The sequence below is a fragment of the Sarcophilus harrisii genome, chromosome 6 (assembly GCF_902635505.1).
Source record: "Sarcophilus harrisii chromosome 6, mSarHar1.11, whole genome shotgun sequence".
Lineage (NCBI taxonomy): Eukaryota > Metazoa > Chordata > Mammalia > Dasyuromorphia > Dasyuridae > Sarcophilus > Sarcophilus harrisii.
In genome coordinates, this window is record NC_045431.1 from 229463479 (window position 1) to 229480496 (window position 17018).

General features: G+C 42.2%; 1 protein-coding gene across 4 annotated transcripts in view; it reads left to right on the forward strand.

Annotated features, from left to right (window-relative positions):
• The window catches only part of ALKBH3 (alkB homolog 3, alpha-ketoglutaratedependent dioxygenase), a 49800-nt gene that overhangs the window by 24914 nt on the left and 7868 nt on the right, over positions 1-17018 (forward strand). For all 4 annotated transcript variants that reach the window (XM_031943744.1, XM_031943743.1, XM_031943745.1 and 1 more), the window contains one exon: positions 1092-1301. In XM_031943744.1, the coding sequence (XP_031799604.1) occupies positions 1092-1301 (210 nt within the window). The remainder of the gene's footprint in view (positions 1-1091; positions 1302-17018) is intronic.

A 17018-nucleotide genomic window follows, 5' to 3' on the forward strand; every position in this document is an offset into this window, starting at 1 on the left:
GGCGTTTTCCGCTCTGCTTCTAGGACAAGGAGAGAAACTTTCCCTGATCTCCGCATGGAAGCGTCTCTTCCTCTGAGCTCGGCATTTTGCTGTCACCTCTGTGCTATACTTGGCCTCCACCGGGGCTTATTGTCGTTTGATTACTTGTTCCCTCTCCCCTGCTTCTCGTGCACAAGGAGCAAACTTCACTTAGCATTGTATCCCCCTCCCTAGTGATGTCCCTCCATGGTTCTTGCATGGAGGAGGGATTTGGCACATTTGCAACGATTGATTTTTCATCAATCTCATGTTTTTCTATTGTTTTTACAACTCCCCAAAGTAGTCATAAATAAAATAATCCCATTTTCCATAATAAATACGGGAACAGAATTAACAGGAAGAGGGATACAAAGCAAGGTGGTTATTCACCATCCAAGTGGTACCTATGAACTACCTGCAGACCCAGCAAACCCCTTGCTCTGGGGGCAGAGTTGTGAAGCAGACAGGCTATGTGGGCCGGACTCTGCCCGGTGGCAGGGCTCCCCTGAAGGAGCTCACGTCCAGCTGCTTCAGCTAAAAAGAAGGGACAAGGAATTGGAGGGACGAATTTGCGCAGGTCTTTCTTCTGTGGCTGGGGGTCTTCAGATAGGGTCCTTCTCTTCCCGAGGGGCTTTTCTCAGTGCTTTGCTGCATCCTTCTCTGGGGCCCTGAGACAAGGCAGAAGTTGGGTGCCTTACCGGGGCCATAGTGGGGGGTTCTCCTGACTGCAGACTCAGCCCTCTGTGCCCCAGCCCCTCAGTGGTGAGGAAGATTGTATAAGAGTTTGTCCTCAGGTGTGACTGGCAAGGACAAAACGGGGTTAGGCCATGCTCTCATGCAGCTGCAGAAGCAGAGCCAAAACTCAGCTGGGAGGATGGGGGAGCGGGCATGCTGTAGGGGCAGAGGGGTTTGGGGAAGTATGGGCATGCTGGGCGGGGCAGGCGGGCTCTGCAGTGGCAGATGGCTCAGTTTCTCACCACTGCCCGCTTGTGCGCTTCGTGCGTGCCTCGTCCTGGTGAGGCCCTCTTGTGCTGGGGCGTCTGCCACCTCTCACCTCCCTCTGCCCTCCACAGTGGCACCCTGTGCTGAGCATGCTGAAGAGCCGCATCGAGGAGAGCACTGGCCACACCTTCAACTCCTTACTCTGCAACCTTTATCGGAACGACAAGGACAGCGTGGACTGGCACAGCGATGACGAGCCCTCGCTGGGCAGGTGCCCTGTCATTGCCTCCCTCAGCCTGGGCGCCACCCGCACCTTTGAGATGAGGAAGAAGCCCCCTGCAGTGAGTACCCTCTCTGACCCCCATCCCTCCCCAGGGCCATGACCCCAGCCTCACTGCTGGGATCAGTCAGTCAATCCTCCTGGGTTTTCTGGTCCACAGGTTGGCAACCATCCCTCCATTGCCTGGCGTAGCTTTGTTAGATTTTAATGAAATATTAACAGATCCCTTTAATTCTGGCTTCCATTTCAGAGGTAAAGGGGCAGGCAGGGAATCTGGGTGTTGAGTACACGTGAAAGGAATTAGCAGATTGATGAAAGTAGCTCCCAAATAACCCTCCCCCCGTGTCTGGGAGCAGCGTCTTCAGACCAAAGTAGACTTGGATTGCAGCAAGGTGCAAAGCCCTCCTGACTGTTGCCATCGTTGCTGCTGAGATCAGACTCTTGACAAGGTTATAAGTTTTGCAAGAGTTTCCAAGTGCCCTGGCTTCAGCCAGGCCGGAAGCAGGAGCCCCTGTCTTGGCACAAGACCTTGGCGGAGATTGTTTTCTTCTTGCTTCTTCCCAAGATAGAAAGGAAGCACGTGTTCCCAAATGGGGCATCTGTTTGTTTTTCTATGGAAAAATCATTTGTGAGCGTAGTTCCTATAGACCAGGGGCCAGATAAGTTCAGATGAGCACCATCTCTGGGGCGCCACGCTGGCTTGCTTTGTATGTCTCCCTTTTTACTGCTCTGAAAGCGAGGATCACCAGTCGGACTTTGGGGGGGGGGGGGTTGGGGAGGATCGGCTGGCAGTTCTAGTTCCTCTCTCTCTGATCCGACTTGTGAGCAGAGACTTCCTGCCCTTGGAGGGGTGTGGGAAGCCTTCTGCCATCTGGGCCTGACATTCCACCTGAGGGGAGTTTGGACGTGGGTCACTTTCGGAGAGAGCCCAGAAGCTTCCTCCACAAAGTGAGCACGTGGTTCCTTTGCCTTCTGACCCTCTGGCAGACTTCTGGAGGTTACACTCAGCTGCAAATGGCTCCAGTGCCTTCAGTTCTTTTTCTGCTGTCCTACAGCTACAGCCGTCAGGCCTTCCCCCTGTGATTCCCACAGCAACTGAGCCACCATCATATGTGGAGTCCATGTTCCTCCCCATCAGGAATCACTCTTGTGGCCCCGGGCCTGAGAGCTCTTTCTTTGCTCATGGTGCTCCTTTGTTTGGTTTAGGGTTTTGGGGTGGGCTCAGTGACACTTGTAGCATGTTCTGAAGACATGTCCCAAGTGCATTGACACAGAAGTGCAGAATGCCCGAATGGGAGCAGACTTTGGGGCTCATCAGACAGAAAGCTGCTGGGTCTGGGCTTTGCTGGAGGAAGGGTCACACAGTGGATCAGGGCAGAGCTGGGCCTAAAACTTGGGTTTGCTTTCTGCTATGTCTAGAAGCCAGCCCCCTTTTCATTTCAGCACCCCAAGGCCATCCAAGGTCTCGGGGGGCCCCAACATGACTGCATCTGCAAATGATTTTGCTGCAGCATTGAAGCCCAGTTGTAACGATGAGCTGGGTGCTTTCCCTGGCCAGCTTTAATTCTACACTGCAGAGCAGGCTGGAGAGGGAATGACAAAGACCCGTTGGCAGGCTGCTATTTCTCCGTCGGTTACCAGGGAAACCGTGATGGCTGGAGGAGGAGGAGGGGGGTGTGTTATTAGATAATAGCAGGAAGTTTTGTGATGCACTCGAGATTTGGATGCCAAAAGGCTCCGTTTTTTCTAGCAAATAACCTCTAGGTAATCTCTGCTCTTCAGCTGAATCATCACAATGAGGCGCTTTTTCATCCACCTCAGGGTGACTTGGGCTAACAGCAGTTCTCCCACGTTCTCCTTTCCCTGATACCTTTGGCAGGAGCAAGGGGAAATCCTGCTGGATGTAGTACCAGGGGCTACTTTGTTCTTGGTCTTGGTGAGCATGTGGGCTCACAGGTGACCTGAGCTCTGATGCCAGCCTGAGGAAAGGATGGCTGGAGTGAAGAGCATCAAGGTTTTTATCACTCTAAAGTGTGGGAAAAGAAAGTTTTCTTTTAGACCACCATTGACTAGAGATAGCTAGAGAGGTAGCGAGATTGAGGTAGATATAGATAAAAGGAGCTAGAGCTAGATAGGTATAGAGGAATATGTAGAGTAATAGAGAGAGTTAAATGCATGTATCTATTTATATGGATGGAGAGTGCCTAGCATTTTCTTAAGTCCCAGTAATACAAATGCAAGCAAAAAAAAAAAGCAGCCTCTATTATTGAAAAGCTTATAGTGAAGTGGGAGACCCTGGGACCATGCTGACAGTGTCATGTTTAGTTCAGCATCGCCATGTCTGTCCTATACACTGCAGGCCTTCCTGTTCTGACAGCTTACTTGTAGATTCTTGCTTCATTTGTTTCATTACCTTGCAAGAAGTGCTTGAGAGAGATTGAACATGGTGGTCTTGTGTTTCAGGGCCCTAACTAGGAGTCAAAGGCTGACAGCTCTTTTGTTCAGGTATAGCCCCTTCTAAATCAGGGGATGACAGAAGAATGTTAGAGATGAGAGGAGCTTTGGAGGCTATTTAAGCCTCCTTTTCAGTTGAGGAAGAAGAATCCTGAGACCCCTAGGGGTTGGGGGATTTGTCTAAGAAATGATGGAGGAAAGACTTGTACCTTGGTCTTCTGCCCCAGGTTTGGGGCCTTCTCCATCCACATCAATAAATATGGTTAAAAGATGCTTTTTGTTTTTAAACCAGTGATTTCCTGACATCTACCATCCCTTCTACTACCACCACCATTGATTCCTCTCTTGCAAAATAGCAGAAGTGAAGCAAAAACCACGTTGACTGCAGCTGACGGCATGTGCCATGTTCTGCACTCCCAGTCCCCTCTTCTCCCTAGGAGATTATGTTTCCTTGCTTGCTCTCTGGGACTGAGATTGATTGACTGTCAGTATTATATTTATTTATGGCAAGGTATACATTGTGTATAATAGTCTCCATTGTCAGTTACATTTACTAGGTCCCTGCAGAGGGCTGTGTTAGAGGGAGATGTGGAGAGAAGTAAAATTTGACCCATCTCATGGAGGCTCTGTGCTAATAGAATCATCTAAATCAGCTCAAGGGCAGACAGGTGATACAGAGGATAGATTCCCCAGGCCTGGAGTCAGGAAGCCTCCTCTTCCTGAGTTTAAATCTGGCCTCAGACACTTTCTAGCTATGCGACTCTGGGCAAATCACTTCACTCTGCCTCAGTTTCCTTATCTGTGAAATGAGCTGGAGCTCTACTACTCTGCTAACTTTTTCAAGAAATCCCCCAAAATAGGATCATGGGGATTCAGATATGATTGAAATGACTGAACAACAGCAACACAAATATAGGCACAAATAACTAAAGTATAAATTCTGCAAATGAATCACTGAAAGAAAAAACATTTATTAAATGCTTACTAAGTGCAAGAAACTGAAGAAATGCACATAAGCGAGGAAAGCAGCCCCTGTTCTCAAGGAGCTTACCTCAGTTCATAGGACATTTATTGATCTTTTATATGTCAGAGATTGTGCTAGCTGCAGTGGATACAAGAAAAACAGGCATTGAGGGAAACAACCCATGGAAGCAGGGATGGCTAGGGAGGAAGGTTTTGGACAGGAAGCCAAAGGAAGTATGCATACAGTTATAGAACAAGTGATTGGGGTGTCCTTTTCGGAAATGTTGTGTTGGTTTAATGATGATTCTTTTTTATTTTTTATAGCTTTTTATTGACAAAACATATGCATGGGTGATTTTTCAACATTGACCCTTGTAAATACTTCTGTTCCAACTTTTCCCCTCCTTCCTTCCACCCCCTCCCCTAGATGGTAGGCAGTCCCATATATGTTAAACATGTTAAAGTATATATTAAATAAAATATATGTGTACATATTTATATAGTTCTCTTGTTGCACAAGAAAAATCGTATTTAGAAAGGTAAAAATAACTTGGGAAGAAAAAAAAAAACGCAAGCAAACAGCAACAGAGAGTGCAAATGCTATGTTGTGGTCCACACTCATTTCCCAGAGTTCTTTCCCTGAGTGTAGCTGGTTCTGTTCATCACTAATCAGTTGGAATTGATTTGGATCCTCTCATTGCCAAAGAGAGCCACTTCCATCAGAATTGATCTTCATATAGAATTGTTATTGCCGTGTATAATGATCTCCTGGTTCTCATTTCATTCAGCATCAATTCATGTAAGACTCTCCAGGCCTCTCTGTATTCATCCTGCTGGTCATTTCTTACCGCACAATAATATTTCATAACATTCATATACCACAATTTATTCAGCCATTCTCCAATTGATGGGCATCCATTCAATTTCCAGTTTCTTGCCACTACAAAAAGGGCTGCCACAAACATTTTTGCACATGTGGGTCCCTCTTAATTAATCCTTTAAGATCTTTTTGGGATATAAGCCCAGTAGTAACACTGCTGGATCAAAGGGTATACACAGTTTGATAACTTTTTGAGCATAGTTCCAAACTGCTCTCCAGAATGGTTGAATCTATTCAAAGTCCCACCAATAATGAATTGGTGGCCCAGTTTTCCCATATGTCCTCCAACATTCAGAATTATCTTTTCCTGTCATCTTAGTCAATCTGAGAATGTGTAGTGGTATCTCAGAGTTGTCTTAATTTGCATTTCTCTGATCAGTAGTGATTTGGAGCATCTTTTCAGGTGACTGCAAATATTTTCAATTTCCTCATCTGAAAATTGTCTATTCATATCCTTTGACCATTTATCAATTGGAGAATGGCTTGATTTCTTATAAATTAGAGTCAGTTCTCTATATATTTTGGAAATGAGGCCTTTATCAGAACCTTTGACTGTAAAAATGTTTTCCCAGTTTGTTGCTTCCCTTCTAATCTTGTCTGCATTAGTTTTGTTTGTACAAAAGCCTTTTAACTTGATATAATCAAAATTTTCTATTTTGTGATCAATAATAGTCTCTAGTTCTTCTTTAGCCACAAATTCTTTCTTCCTCCACAGGTCTGAGAGGTAAACTATCCTATGTTCTTCTAATTTATTTACAATCTCATTCTTTATGCCTAGGTCATGAACCCATTTTGATCTTATCTTGGTATATGGTGTTAAATGTGGGTCAGTGCCTAGTTTCTGCTATACTAATTTCCAGTTCTCCCAGCAGTTTTTGTCAAATAGTGAGTTTTTATCCCAAAGGGTCTTTTAGTTTGTCAAACACTAGATTGCTATAATCGTTGACTATTTTGTCCTGTGAACCTAATCTGTTCTACTGATCAGCTAGTCTATTTCTTAGTACAAAATAGTTTTGATGACTGCTGCTTTGTAATATAGTTTTAGATCTGGCACAGCTAGCCCACCTTTTTTTTTTTTTCCTTTTTTTTTTTTTTTTTTTTTTTAATTTAATAGCCTTTTATTTACAGGTTATATGCGTGGGTAACTTTACAGCATTGACAATTGCCAAACCTCTTGTTCCAATTTTTCCCCTCTTTCCCCTATCCCCTCCCCCAGATGGCAGGATGACCAGTACATGTTAAATATATTAAAATATAAATTAGATACACAATAAGTATACATGACCAAACCGTTATTTTGCTGTACAAAAGAATCAGACTCTGAAATATTGTACAATTAGCCTGTGAAGGAAATCAAAAAATGCAGGTGGGCAAAAATATAGGGATTGGGAATTCAATGTAATGGTTCTTAGTCATCTCCCAGAGTTCTTTCACTGGGTGTAGCTGGTTCAGTTCATTACTGCTCCATTGGAAATGATTTGGTTGATCTCATTGCTGAGGATGGCCAAGTCCATCAGAACTGGTCATCATATAGTATTGTTGTTGAAGTATATAATGATCTCCTGGCCCTGCTTATTTCACTCAGCATCAGTTCGTGTAAGTCTCTCCAGGCCTTTCTGAAATCATCCTGTTGGTCATTTCTTACAGAACAGTAATATTCCATAATTTTCATATACCACAATTTATTCAGCCATTCTCCAACTGATGGGCATCCACTCATTTTTCAGTTTCTAGCCACTACAAAGCGGGCTGCCACAAACATTCGTGCACATACAGGTCCCTTTCCCTTCTTTATGATCTCTTTGGGATATAAGCCCAGTAGTAGCATTGCTGGATCAAAGGGTATGCACAGTTTGATAACTTTTTGAGCATAGCTCCAAACTACTCTCCAGAATGGTTGGATTCGTTCACAACTCCACCAACAATGCATCAATGTCCCAGTTTTTCTGCATCCCCTCCAACAATCATCATTATTTTTTCCTGTCATCTTAGCTAATCTGACAGGTGTGTAGTGGTATCTCAGAGTTGTCTTAATTTGCATTTCTCTGATTAATAATGATTTGGAACACTCTTTCATATGAATGGTAATAATTTCGATTTCATCATCTGAAAATTGGCTGTTCATATCCTTTGACCATTTGTCAATTGGAGAATGGTTTGTTCTTATAAATTAGAGACAGTTCTCTATATAGTTTGGAAATGAGGCCTTTATCAGAACCTTTGACTGTAAAAATATTTTCCCAGTTTATTGCTTCCCTTCTAATCTTGTCTGCATTAGTTTTGTTTGTATAAAACCTTTTCAGTTTGGTATAGTCTATTTTGTGATCAGTAATGATCTCTAGTTCTTCTTTGGTCATAAAGTCCTTCCTCTTCCACAGGTCTGAGAGGTAAACTATCCTGTGTTCCTCTAATTTATTTATAATTTCATTCTTTATGCCTAGGTCATGAACCCATTTTGGCCTTATCTTGGTATACGGTGTTAAGTGTGGATCAATTCCTAGTTTCTGCCATATTAGTTTCCAATTTTCCCAGCAATTTTTGTCAAACAGTAAGTTCTTATCCCAAAAATTGGGGTCTTTGGGTTTGTCAGAGACTAGTTGCTATAGTTGTTGACTGTTTTGTCCCTTGAACCTAACCTATTCCACTGATCAACTAATCTATTCCTTAGCCAATATCAAATGGTTTTGGTAACTGCTGCTCTATAATATAATTTTAGATCTGGTACAGCTAAGCCACCTTTTTTTCATTAATTCCCTTGAAATTCTTGACCTTTTGTTTTTCCATATGAATTTTGTTGTTATTTTTTCTAGGTCATTACAATAGTTTTTTGGGAGTCTGATTGGTATAGCGCTAAATAAATAGATTAGTTTAGGTAATATTGTCATCTTTATTATATTTGCTCGCCCTATCCAAGAGCATTTAATATTTTTCCAATTGGTTAGATCAGACTTAATTTGTGTGAAAAGTGGTCTGTAATTTTGCTCATAAAGTTTCTGATTTTCCCTTGGCAGATAGATTCCTAAATATTTTATATTATCAGTGGTTACTTTAAATGGAATTTCTCTTTGTAACTCTGACTGTTGGATTTTGTTAGTGATATATAAGAATGCTGATGACTTATGTGGGTTTATTTTATAACCAGCAACTTTGCTAAAGTTGTGGATTATTTCTAATAACTTTTTAGTAGAATCTCTGGGGTTCTCTAAGTATACCATCATATCATCAGCAAAGAGTGATAATTTGGTTTCCTCATTGCCTATTCTTATTCCTTTAATCTCTTTCTCAGCTCTTATTGCCAAAGTTAGCATTTCTAATACAATATTAAATAGTAACGGTGATAGTGGGCAACCTTGTCTCACTCCAGATCTTATTGAGAATGGTTGCAGTTTGTCCCCATTACATATGATTAGGCCACCTTCTTATTGATGATTCTGAAATACAGTGATTGGGAGAGTGTTGAACACCCCCAGCATGCCTTAAAGGTGGCTGTGATGTGGGAGTGAGCCTGATTTCGAGCAAGAGGTTTGTTATATTATTTGTTTGTGGTTATCAGTCAGAAATCTGGGAAATCTGGGAAATCTGGTACCTGAGTGGAAGTGAGACCTGTTTGGAAATTAAATGCAGATGACATTTCTACTTATTGTCAGAGTATAAGAGAAGGACTTCCCAAAGAGTGCAGAGATTCTCAAAAGCCACCGACCAAGAACCAACAAATTGCTTTAGGGAATTGTCAGCCTATCCTAAGTCATGGATGTCATCCATGTTGATCAGGGCAGCAGTGGGAAATCGCATTTTGGGTTGCCATTTATTGGGCTGCTACTTGGGTTGGTAGGATCTTCAGGAGTGATGAGGAAATTCCTTCCCCTATGTGGGGACTGTAGGAGGGCAGTTGCCTAGAATGACGGCATCCATCTAAGAGTTTTACTAATTTGATGAGTGGGAAGTGTTTTAGTAACATTCAGGAGCGTTGCTGCTCCTAACGGCAGGTTTCCAACTGGGAAAAGCCTCTGCCATCTTGTTTGTATTGAGTGAATGGGCTTTTATGCTGTTTATTCTTGGACACCAAATTCCTGGTGTCCTGCTATCTCATCCCTACATCCAAGTGAGGAGCAGGAAGAGGTGCCTGGAGTCACGAGTGTTGGAGTTCCGGTCTGCCAGAACTTTTCTTTTAAAGAAGAGAACCATCAGAGTTGCTTGGACTTATAGTGCTGTAGCAGAAAAGACAGAGAACTGGATATAAAATGATGATAATAATAGCTAGGATTTATGTAGTGGTGAGAGATTTGCAGAGTCCTGTATATAAATGATCTTATTTCATGCTCACAGTCTTGTGAGTCCCTGGAACCCAAGGCTGAGAAAAGTCACACAGCTAGTGTCTGTCTATGGTACAATTTGAACTCAGCTCTCAGGACAGGTACTCCAAGTTCTGCCCCGTGTCCCCTGGGCCATAGCAGCTGGCTTTGAAGTTGCTTCTAACGAGACAGCCTGCATTTCTGAAGCACTTACTGGGTTCAGACTACTGTTGTGAGCTGGGAGAGAAAGGAATTTGGCTAAGGCCTGGTCTCTGCCTTCAAGAGACTTAGGCTCCAGCAACTCCTAGTTATGCGGCCCCAGGCCTACCATTTTCCTTTTCTAGGCCTGCTTTCCTTGTTTGTAAAATGAAACAGGGCCACATGTTCTCTAAGCTCTTTGCTAGCGTTTGCACAGTGGGGATCCCCATTGCAGTGTGAGGCTCCTCCTACACAGTGCCAGGCCTTTGTTCAGTGAGTTTGGGCGGGGGGGGGTCACATTTTTTAATAAAGCTTTTTATTTTCCAAACACATGCATACATAGTTTTTAACATTCACCCTTGCAAAACTTTGTTTTCCAAATTTTTTTTCTTCTCCCTTCTCCTTCTCCTAGACAGCAAGTAATCCAATATATGTTAAGCATATATAATTCTTTTGTACATATTTACACAATTATCACACTGCACAAGAAAAATCAGATCCAAAAAGGAAAAAACAAAATGCAAGGAAAAACAACAACAAAAGTCGAATATACTATGATGTGAATTGAAAATACTATGCTGCTGTGAAATATACCATATTGTGATCCACCCTCACTCCCCACAGTCCTTTCTCTGGGTGCAGATGGCTCTCTCCATCACAAGATCATTAGAACTGGCCTGAACCATCTCATTATTGAAGAGAGCCACGTCCGTCAGAATTGGTCATCGTATAATTTTGTTATTGCCCTGTACAGTTGTCGCATGTTTTTGAAGCCTCCAGGGTTCTGACTGTTCTTGGGATATTTTTAAGTTAGTTGGTGTCCCCCTGGGTAAGGGTATTGATTGCAGCTATTACCCTTCTTATACTCTCCTCCTTATCAAGTGAGTCAGCAAGTCTATGCTAAGCAAATGCCAGGGATGGCACGTGGATTTTCATTTGTGTAGTTTGGATAGGAAACAATTAGATTAAGTGTGGTCAGAGAACCTTTTCAAGCACGTGAGCCTCAGAATTACTAAAGCACAACGTTCCCCCCCCCGTTTTTACTTTTGCAGGTCTTGTCTCAGATACAGCAGCTTCTGGTGTCAGAGGAATGTGCTGTAGATCGATACCAGAAATTTGATCGCTTGCAGCCCAAGTTGAGTCAGCAGAGCAACTCTGTAAAATTATTTTGTGGGCTGCCATGTTTATTCTCTCTCCATAATTTCCGGAATGAATCAGAAGATGCTTTTTTGTTTTTTTCCCGGTGTCAGCACTGCAAACAAAAGGTCCAGCTGTGATTTTTCTAGCGCTTACATCAACATCAGTAAGAACAGCTCTGCTCTCCGAATGTAGCTGAGCCTGATGAGAACCCAGCTGGGGGCAGTGAGGCTGGCCAGTAGCATGTTTGGATCAGCTAATGTAAAGTAGGCCAAAAAGAGGTGAAATAGAAAAGAAGGAGCAGGATTTGTGTAGCTGTTTGGGAGGAGAACAGTGGTCTGACACACCTAACTAATGTTATCCTCTACAGTTTTCCTTAGGGGAGAGCAAGGTGGTAAAGTATACAGGGCCTAGAATCAGGAGGATCTGAGTTCAAATCCAGCCTCAGGCATTTCCTAGCTGTGTGACCTTGGGCAGGACATCAAACCCTGTTTGCCTCAGTTTCCTTGGTCATAAAATGAGCTGGAGAAGGAAATGGCAAAACACTCCAGTGTCTCTGCCAAGAAAACCCATGTAGGGTCACAGAGTCAGAAGTGACTGAAATCAGTTAGCAGTGAAAAGGATAATTTTCTTTGTCCTGTCCCACATTCAATCAGTTCCACTGTGCCTCTAAGGGAATGTGTGGGATCCTCATTGGAGCCAACCTTGATTTGACCCTCACCGTTGTGTTTCTTCCTTTCCTTGTTAAGCCTCTGGAATTAGAGATCTACATCTGCAGTATCTTCTTCACTCAGAAACTCTTCATTTCCTCAGTACCCCTTCATTCTTTAATCCTTCACAGTCGGGCTTTTGTCCCCACAACTATAGAAATGTACTGTTGGGGTTACCAAGGAGCACCGATCCACAAATCCAGGGGTCTTTTCATAGTAAATGAAATAGCCAGTACTCTCAGTAGCATCCTTGACTTCTTCTGGTTCATCAACTCCCATAGCCTCTGTTTTTCCTCTTTTATCCAGAAGCAGATCACATTTTAATTTTATTATCATTCATAATTCAGTCCCTATATGTTGAACTCTGAAATCCTTCTCTTCTCTGTTCCTTTCTCTCCACCTTGCTCCTCCTAAACATGTTCATCTTTCTACAACTCCTAGTCCCTCAATTCCCTCCCTGTTCTTCCAGCCATCACCCCTGGGAAAGATGGCTGTGTTTTCTTCCCTTCATAGTCTTGATCCTGTGGTCAACCAGTTCAGCTTGGTGCCGTTCTCCACCTTTGATTCCCCTGTCCACAGGTCCATGCCTTGAGTTACCCCGGCCTGTGCCTTCTCTGTTCCTTCCTGCCTGAGGTTGCCAGGGAAAGCCTCACAAGTATGTTGACTTGGTCCATTGCAGAGTTATTAGCTAATTTCAACTGGGCCCTCCCTGCCATTCAGTTCTTCTTTTACTCCTCCCTGATGGACTCTCTGCCACATCCCATGGACTTGTCCCAAATTTCTTTTCTCCGCGTACTACTACTGTCAGCAGACAACCTTGCCTTAAGAAGACATTTGATAGAGATAAATGTTCACCGTTGTAGAAATGTTTAGAAAAATCACCTCACTGTTATAAAAGTAGCTGCTTTTCTGAAAAAGATTCAGGGGGTTTTCATTAACTGTCAGCTTAGTTTTGATCAGCTGTGATACAACAGCCAAAAAAGCCTGATGGTTTCTGAGGCTGCATTAAAAGAGACAACACTCTTAGGAATATGGAGATCAGAGTCTTGACGTTCTCTGCCATATTCAGACTCCACTTTGAATATTGTGTTCAGTTTGGACATCACATTTCAGAAAGAGTATGGATAAACAGGAAAACATCTGAAAAACAGCTACAAGGAAAGGTCCTTAAGTTCATGTCAAGTAAGAATTGAAAGCATTTGGGGGTGTTTATCCCAGAAAATAGCAATTAAATTTACTTTGAAATTGAATATTACTACACCAAAATAAATTTTACGTTCAAGGGATTTTTAAAATGGGGAGACTTGCATGAAGTAATAGCAATGTGAACAGAATGAAAACCCAGTATATTGGTTATTTCTAGCTGTAGAGCTAGATCACAATGACAGAGACTAATTTATGTTCCATACACAGTAAAAGTCACAGTGGAACAGAAAAAAAGCATAATGTGGGTACTCACACAGTAACGTAAATATGTGCATAATTCAGAAAGGCTTAAGAAATAATAGGAGTTTCAGATGTATATTAAGAGAATTATATTTGTTTCAGCTTCTATACTTTTTTGGAGTCTTAGTTGAAGTAAAATGAAAAATAATTCATTGAGTTAATCTCCAACTCAAAAACATTCAGCAGCCCAAGCATCAAAAGGATAAAGGCCTTAGTAAGCATATAGTTCAACTCTTTGATTTTGCAGTTGAGAAAAAAGGCTTAAAAGTAATGTTATTTTATACTTCTCCATTAAGTTAGTATAAGAAGTATTTTCTTATCTCCCCAACTAGTGCCTATCATAAAAGTACCTTATAACAAATAGATGTTTAGTAGTATTAGTTTAATTAAATGAGAAAGTGAGCTCCTTGAAAGCAAGGATTATGATTTATATCACTTTGGTCCCTCTTTTCCCTAATGCTTGACACAGTGCCAAACGTAGAGCATCTATTTGAAAAATATTTGCTTATTGATCTATAAATGGCTTATATTATTAGATTCCCTCCTTCCCTGTCACATATACAACAATAACAGCCCAGTTGAAGTAAGGTCAGAAACTCGGGACAGAAAACTTTGATTAAATGAGATAACAGCCCTGGAATTTATCTTGGCCATCCATTCCATGGGACAGAGAAACAGCTGAGACACCCCAGGCTGCCTGGCTGCTGTTGCCCTCATAAGCTACTTTTAGTCAAATGGTATCATCCCTGCCACTAACAGATGTCCATTAAGAATCAACCAAAAATATAAAGAAAGGAGGACAGAGTGAAATAAACTTAATTTTAGTTTCATTCTCTGACCTCACTATATTTGATGGTGATTTTTTCTTAGTAGAAACCTTGAGCTTATTGTTCATGACTCTGGACAGATGCTCCGGTAGGAATTATAAGTTTCTGTGCACGGGCACTTGTGAGGTTTTTATAAAATAAAATTTAAAAGGTGCACTTATAATCTCAAAATATTTTCTTAGACTTTCCTTTCTTAGAAGGCAGTAATATACTTAGAAGATATACACATATTAATAGAACTGCAGTGTGAATGAGATATTGACTCATATCGATCCTGTTGTCTACTAAGACCCATAGATCTTTTTCAGATGAACTGCAGTCTAAACATCTCTTTGAATCTGTATTTTTGAAGCATGTAGTGCTTTCAAGTGAAGATGGAAAAGATTCTGCCTTCTGAGGGTGTCCCAAAAGTCTTAGAGCAGTTTTAAATTACTAAAATCCCAAAACTTTAGTAATAATGAGCTAGAGAGAAGAATCTAACCAAGACAGACACTGAAATCATTCTTTGTGAGGAATGAGTAAAGGAATTAGAAATGTTTAACCTGAAGAAGGGAAGTCTAAGTGGGAAACAGGAGAGCTGTTTTAAAATATTGTTCAGAGCCGTTCCAAAAAGGCATATGTAGGCTTAGTATAAGGAACCACTTCCAGAAAATTAAGTCTCCATGGGAGTTAGTCCCATTGGGGCATTTGAGCAAAGGCTGTGTGTGGCTTCTACCCAGAAATGTCCTTGGGGGGCCTCCAGGGTAACTCCTGATTGAACTAATCACTTCTTGAGGGTCCTAGAAGCCCTGGGATTTTTTAATCCCTTCTTCTTCAGCTTTACCCGTCTCTGGAATTGGGAAAATTTCAAGATTTCCCAGCACAGTGTTGTATGTGTTGCAAAGCATCAATGTGGGGCTTTCATTTTGAACTGTGAAGCCCTCTTGAAACTAGGAACAGACATGGAAAATTTCATTCTTAGCCATGTTTTTTTTCTGATCATATTTAAGAAAGTTCTGAATAAATGAGAGGACTGTTTTTTTTTTTCCATCTAGCCTTGCTTAATGATTGCAAATACACATCTGTAAACAGTCAGAACCAAAGTTTCCACTGTTCCTTGTCCATTTATCAGCGGGCACTGGCCCTTCTGTGCCTTTAACTGTTGCTTTCGTCAGTGGAAAGAGGCTGTCCGCCATCTTGTCTGAGGCGGGCCAGATAGTTTATATCCCCATTAAACTTTGGCTTCAGAGGATGAAGCATTTGTGAGTTATTTGAGTGTGATTTATTGTGTGACCTTGTGTACATTGGAGAGAGGTGAATTCTTTAACCGGGAGATTCTGAGAAATAGACAGAAAGGCATTTGAGTCCCAAACTTAAATTAAGTGCTAGGCCTTCCTTTTGCCAGTCACTCGGTAGAGAACCTGGCCAAGTCATCTCTCCTTTCTGAGCCTCAGTTTCCTCCTTCTTTAAAGTGAGGGAGCTGAACTATATAACTTTGCAGCCCTAACGCGCTAGGATTCTAAGTAGGAATAAGCACTGTAAGAATTCTGTAGTTCAACAGCTGTACTGCGTCTTTCTACCTTTCTCATGAGTTTAGACCTTTGCTTATTAGAAATAGTTTTCCCAAGAACACACTGTGTATCTTTGTCTGCTATATTTGCCACATTGAGCCAGAAGTGTCTAAAATTAATAGGGCCTATTCATCCCACTGGACTTATAAACAATGGTGAGCATAAAGAGAAAAAATTATAAGAGAACAAGGTCATGTACAATTCATGGATGTGACTAGAAGAATTCTTAACCAAACAAGGGATAAAAATGTTTATTAAAGATAAAATATTTTCAGCGACCTGAAATTAAAAGGTTTATGCATTAATAAAATCAGTTACAGCCAGGATAAGAAGGGAAGGCATGAATTGGGGGGGAAAACTATTTGTGTGAAGTATTTCTGAGCAGGGTCTGGTATCCAAGATGTCACTGTGTCCTTTGAGAATTTGAGAGTTAGGATTTCAGGTGGTCATTGAGACTAAGCCCTAACTGCCAGGAATCCTTTGTAACATATCCGACAAGGGGTTGTTATCCAGCCATTGCTTGAAGACTTCCAGGGGCCACTCTGCCCCCCAGCCCTTAGGCAACCTATTCTACTTTTGGACAGCTTTTGTGGTCAGGAAGTGTTTCACAACATTGAACCTAAACAGCTCTGAGGCCAGATAAACAGTCTTGTCCCTTCTCCAAGTGTGACAGCCCTCTAAATATTTGAATATCGTTATCTGTATCTCAGTCAAGTCTTCTGTAGCCTAAATATCCTCAATTCCTCCTGCATTAAATACTCCAAGCCTTTCGCTGTCCTTATTGTTCTCTGGACGCTCTGCGCCTTATCAATGTCTGCTCAACCGTGACGCCGCAGACTGAACATCCTGCTCCAGATGAGGTCTGATCAGGGCAGAGGACTCTGGGAATATCCCCTCCTTGTCTGTGTTCTTGATGGAGTCCAAGATCACTTTCACTTGTTTTGTCTGCTATATCACACAGATGATTTTTGTTTAACTTGCATTCCATCAGAACCCCCAGATCTTCTTAGAGCAGTGACTGTCTTATGTTCCCCCTTTCTTGGGAAGTTGATTTTTGCTGCCAAGATAGAAGAGTTTACCTTGATCCCTGTTGAATTCCATCTTATTAGATTCAGTCCCGCGCCCTAACCTTCCAGAATCCTTTGGAGCATGATTGTCATTCCTTGTGTTTGCCATCTCTCTCAACTTTGGGCCAGCTGCAGAGTGGAGGTGTGTGCTTTGTCCCTATATGAGTCATTGGTAAATGTGTGTATTAGCCCAGATCCCTTAGCTGGGAACCATGGGCAGCTATTCTTTGAGCCCAGCCATTCAGACTTGTCTG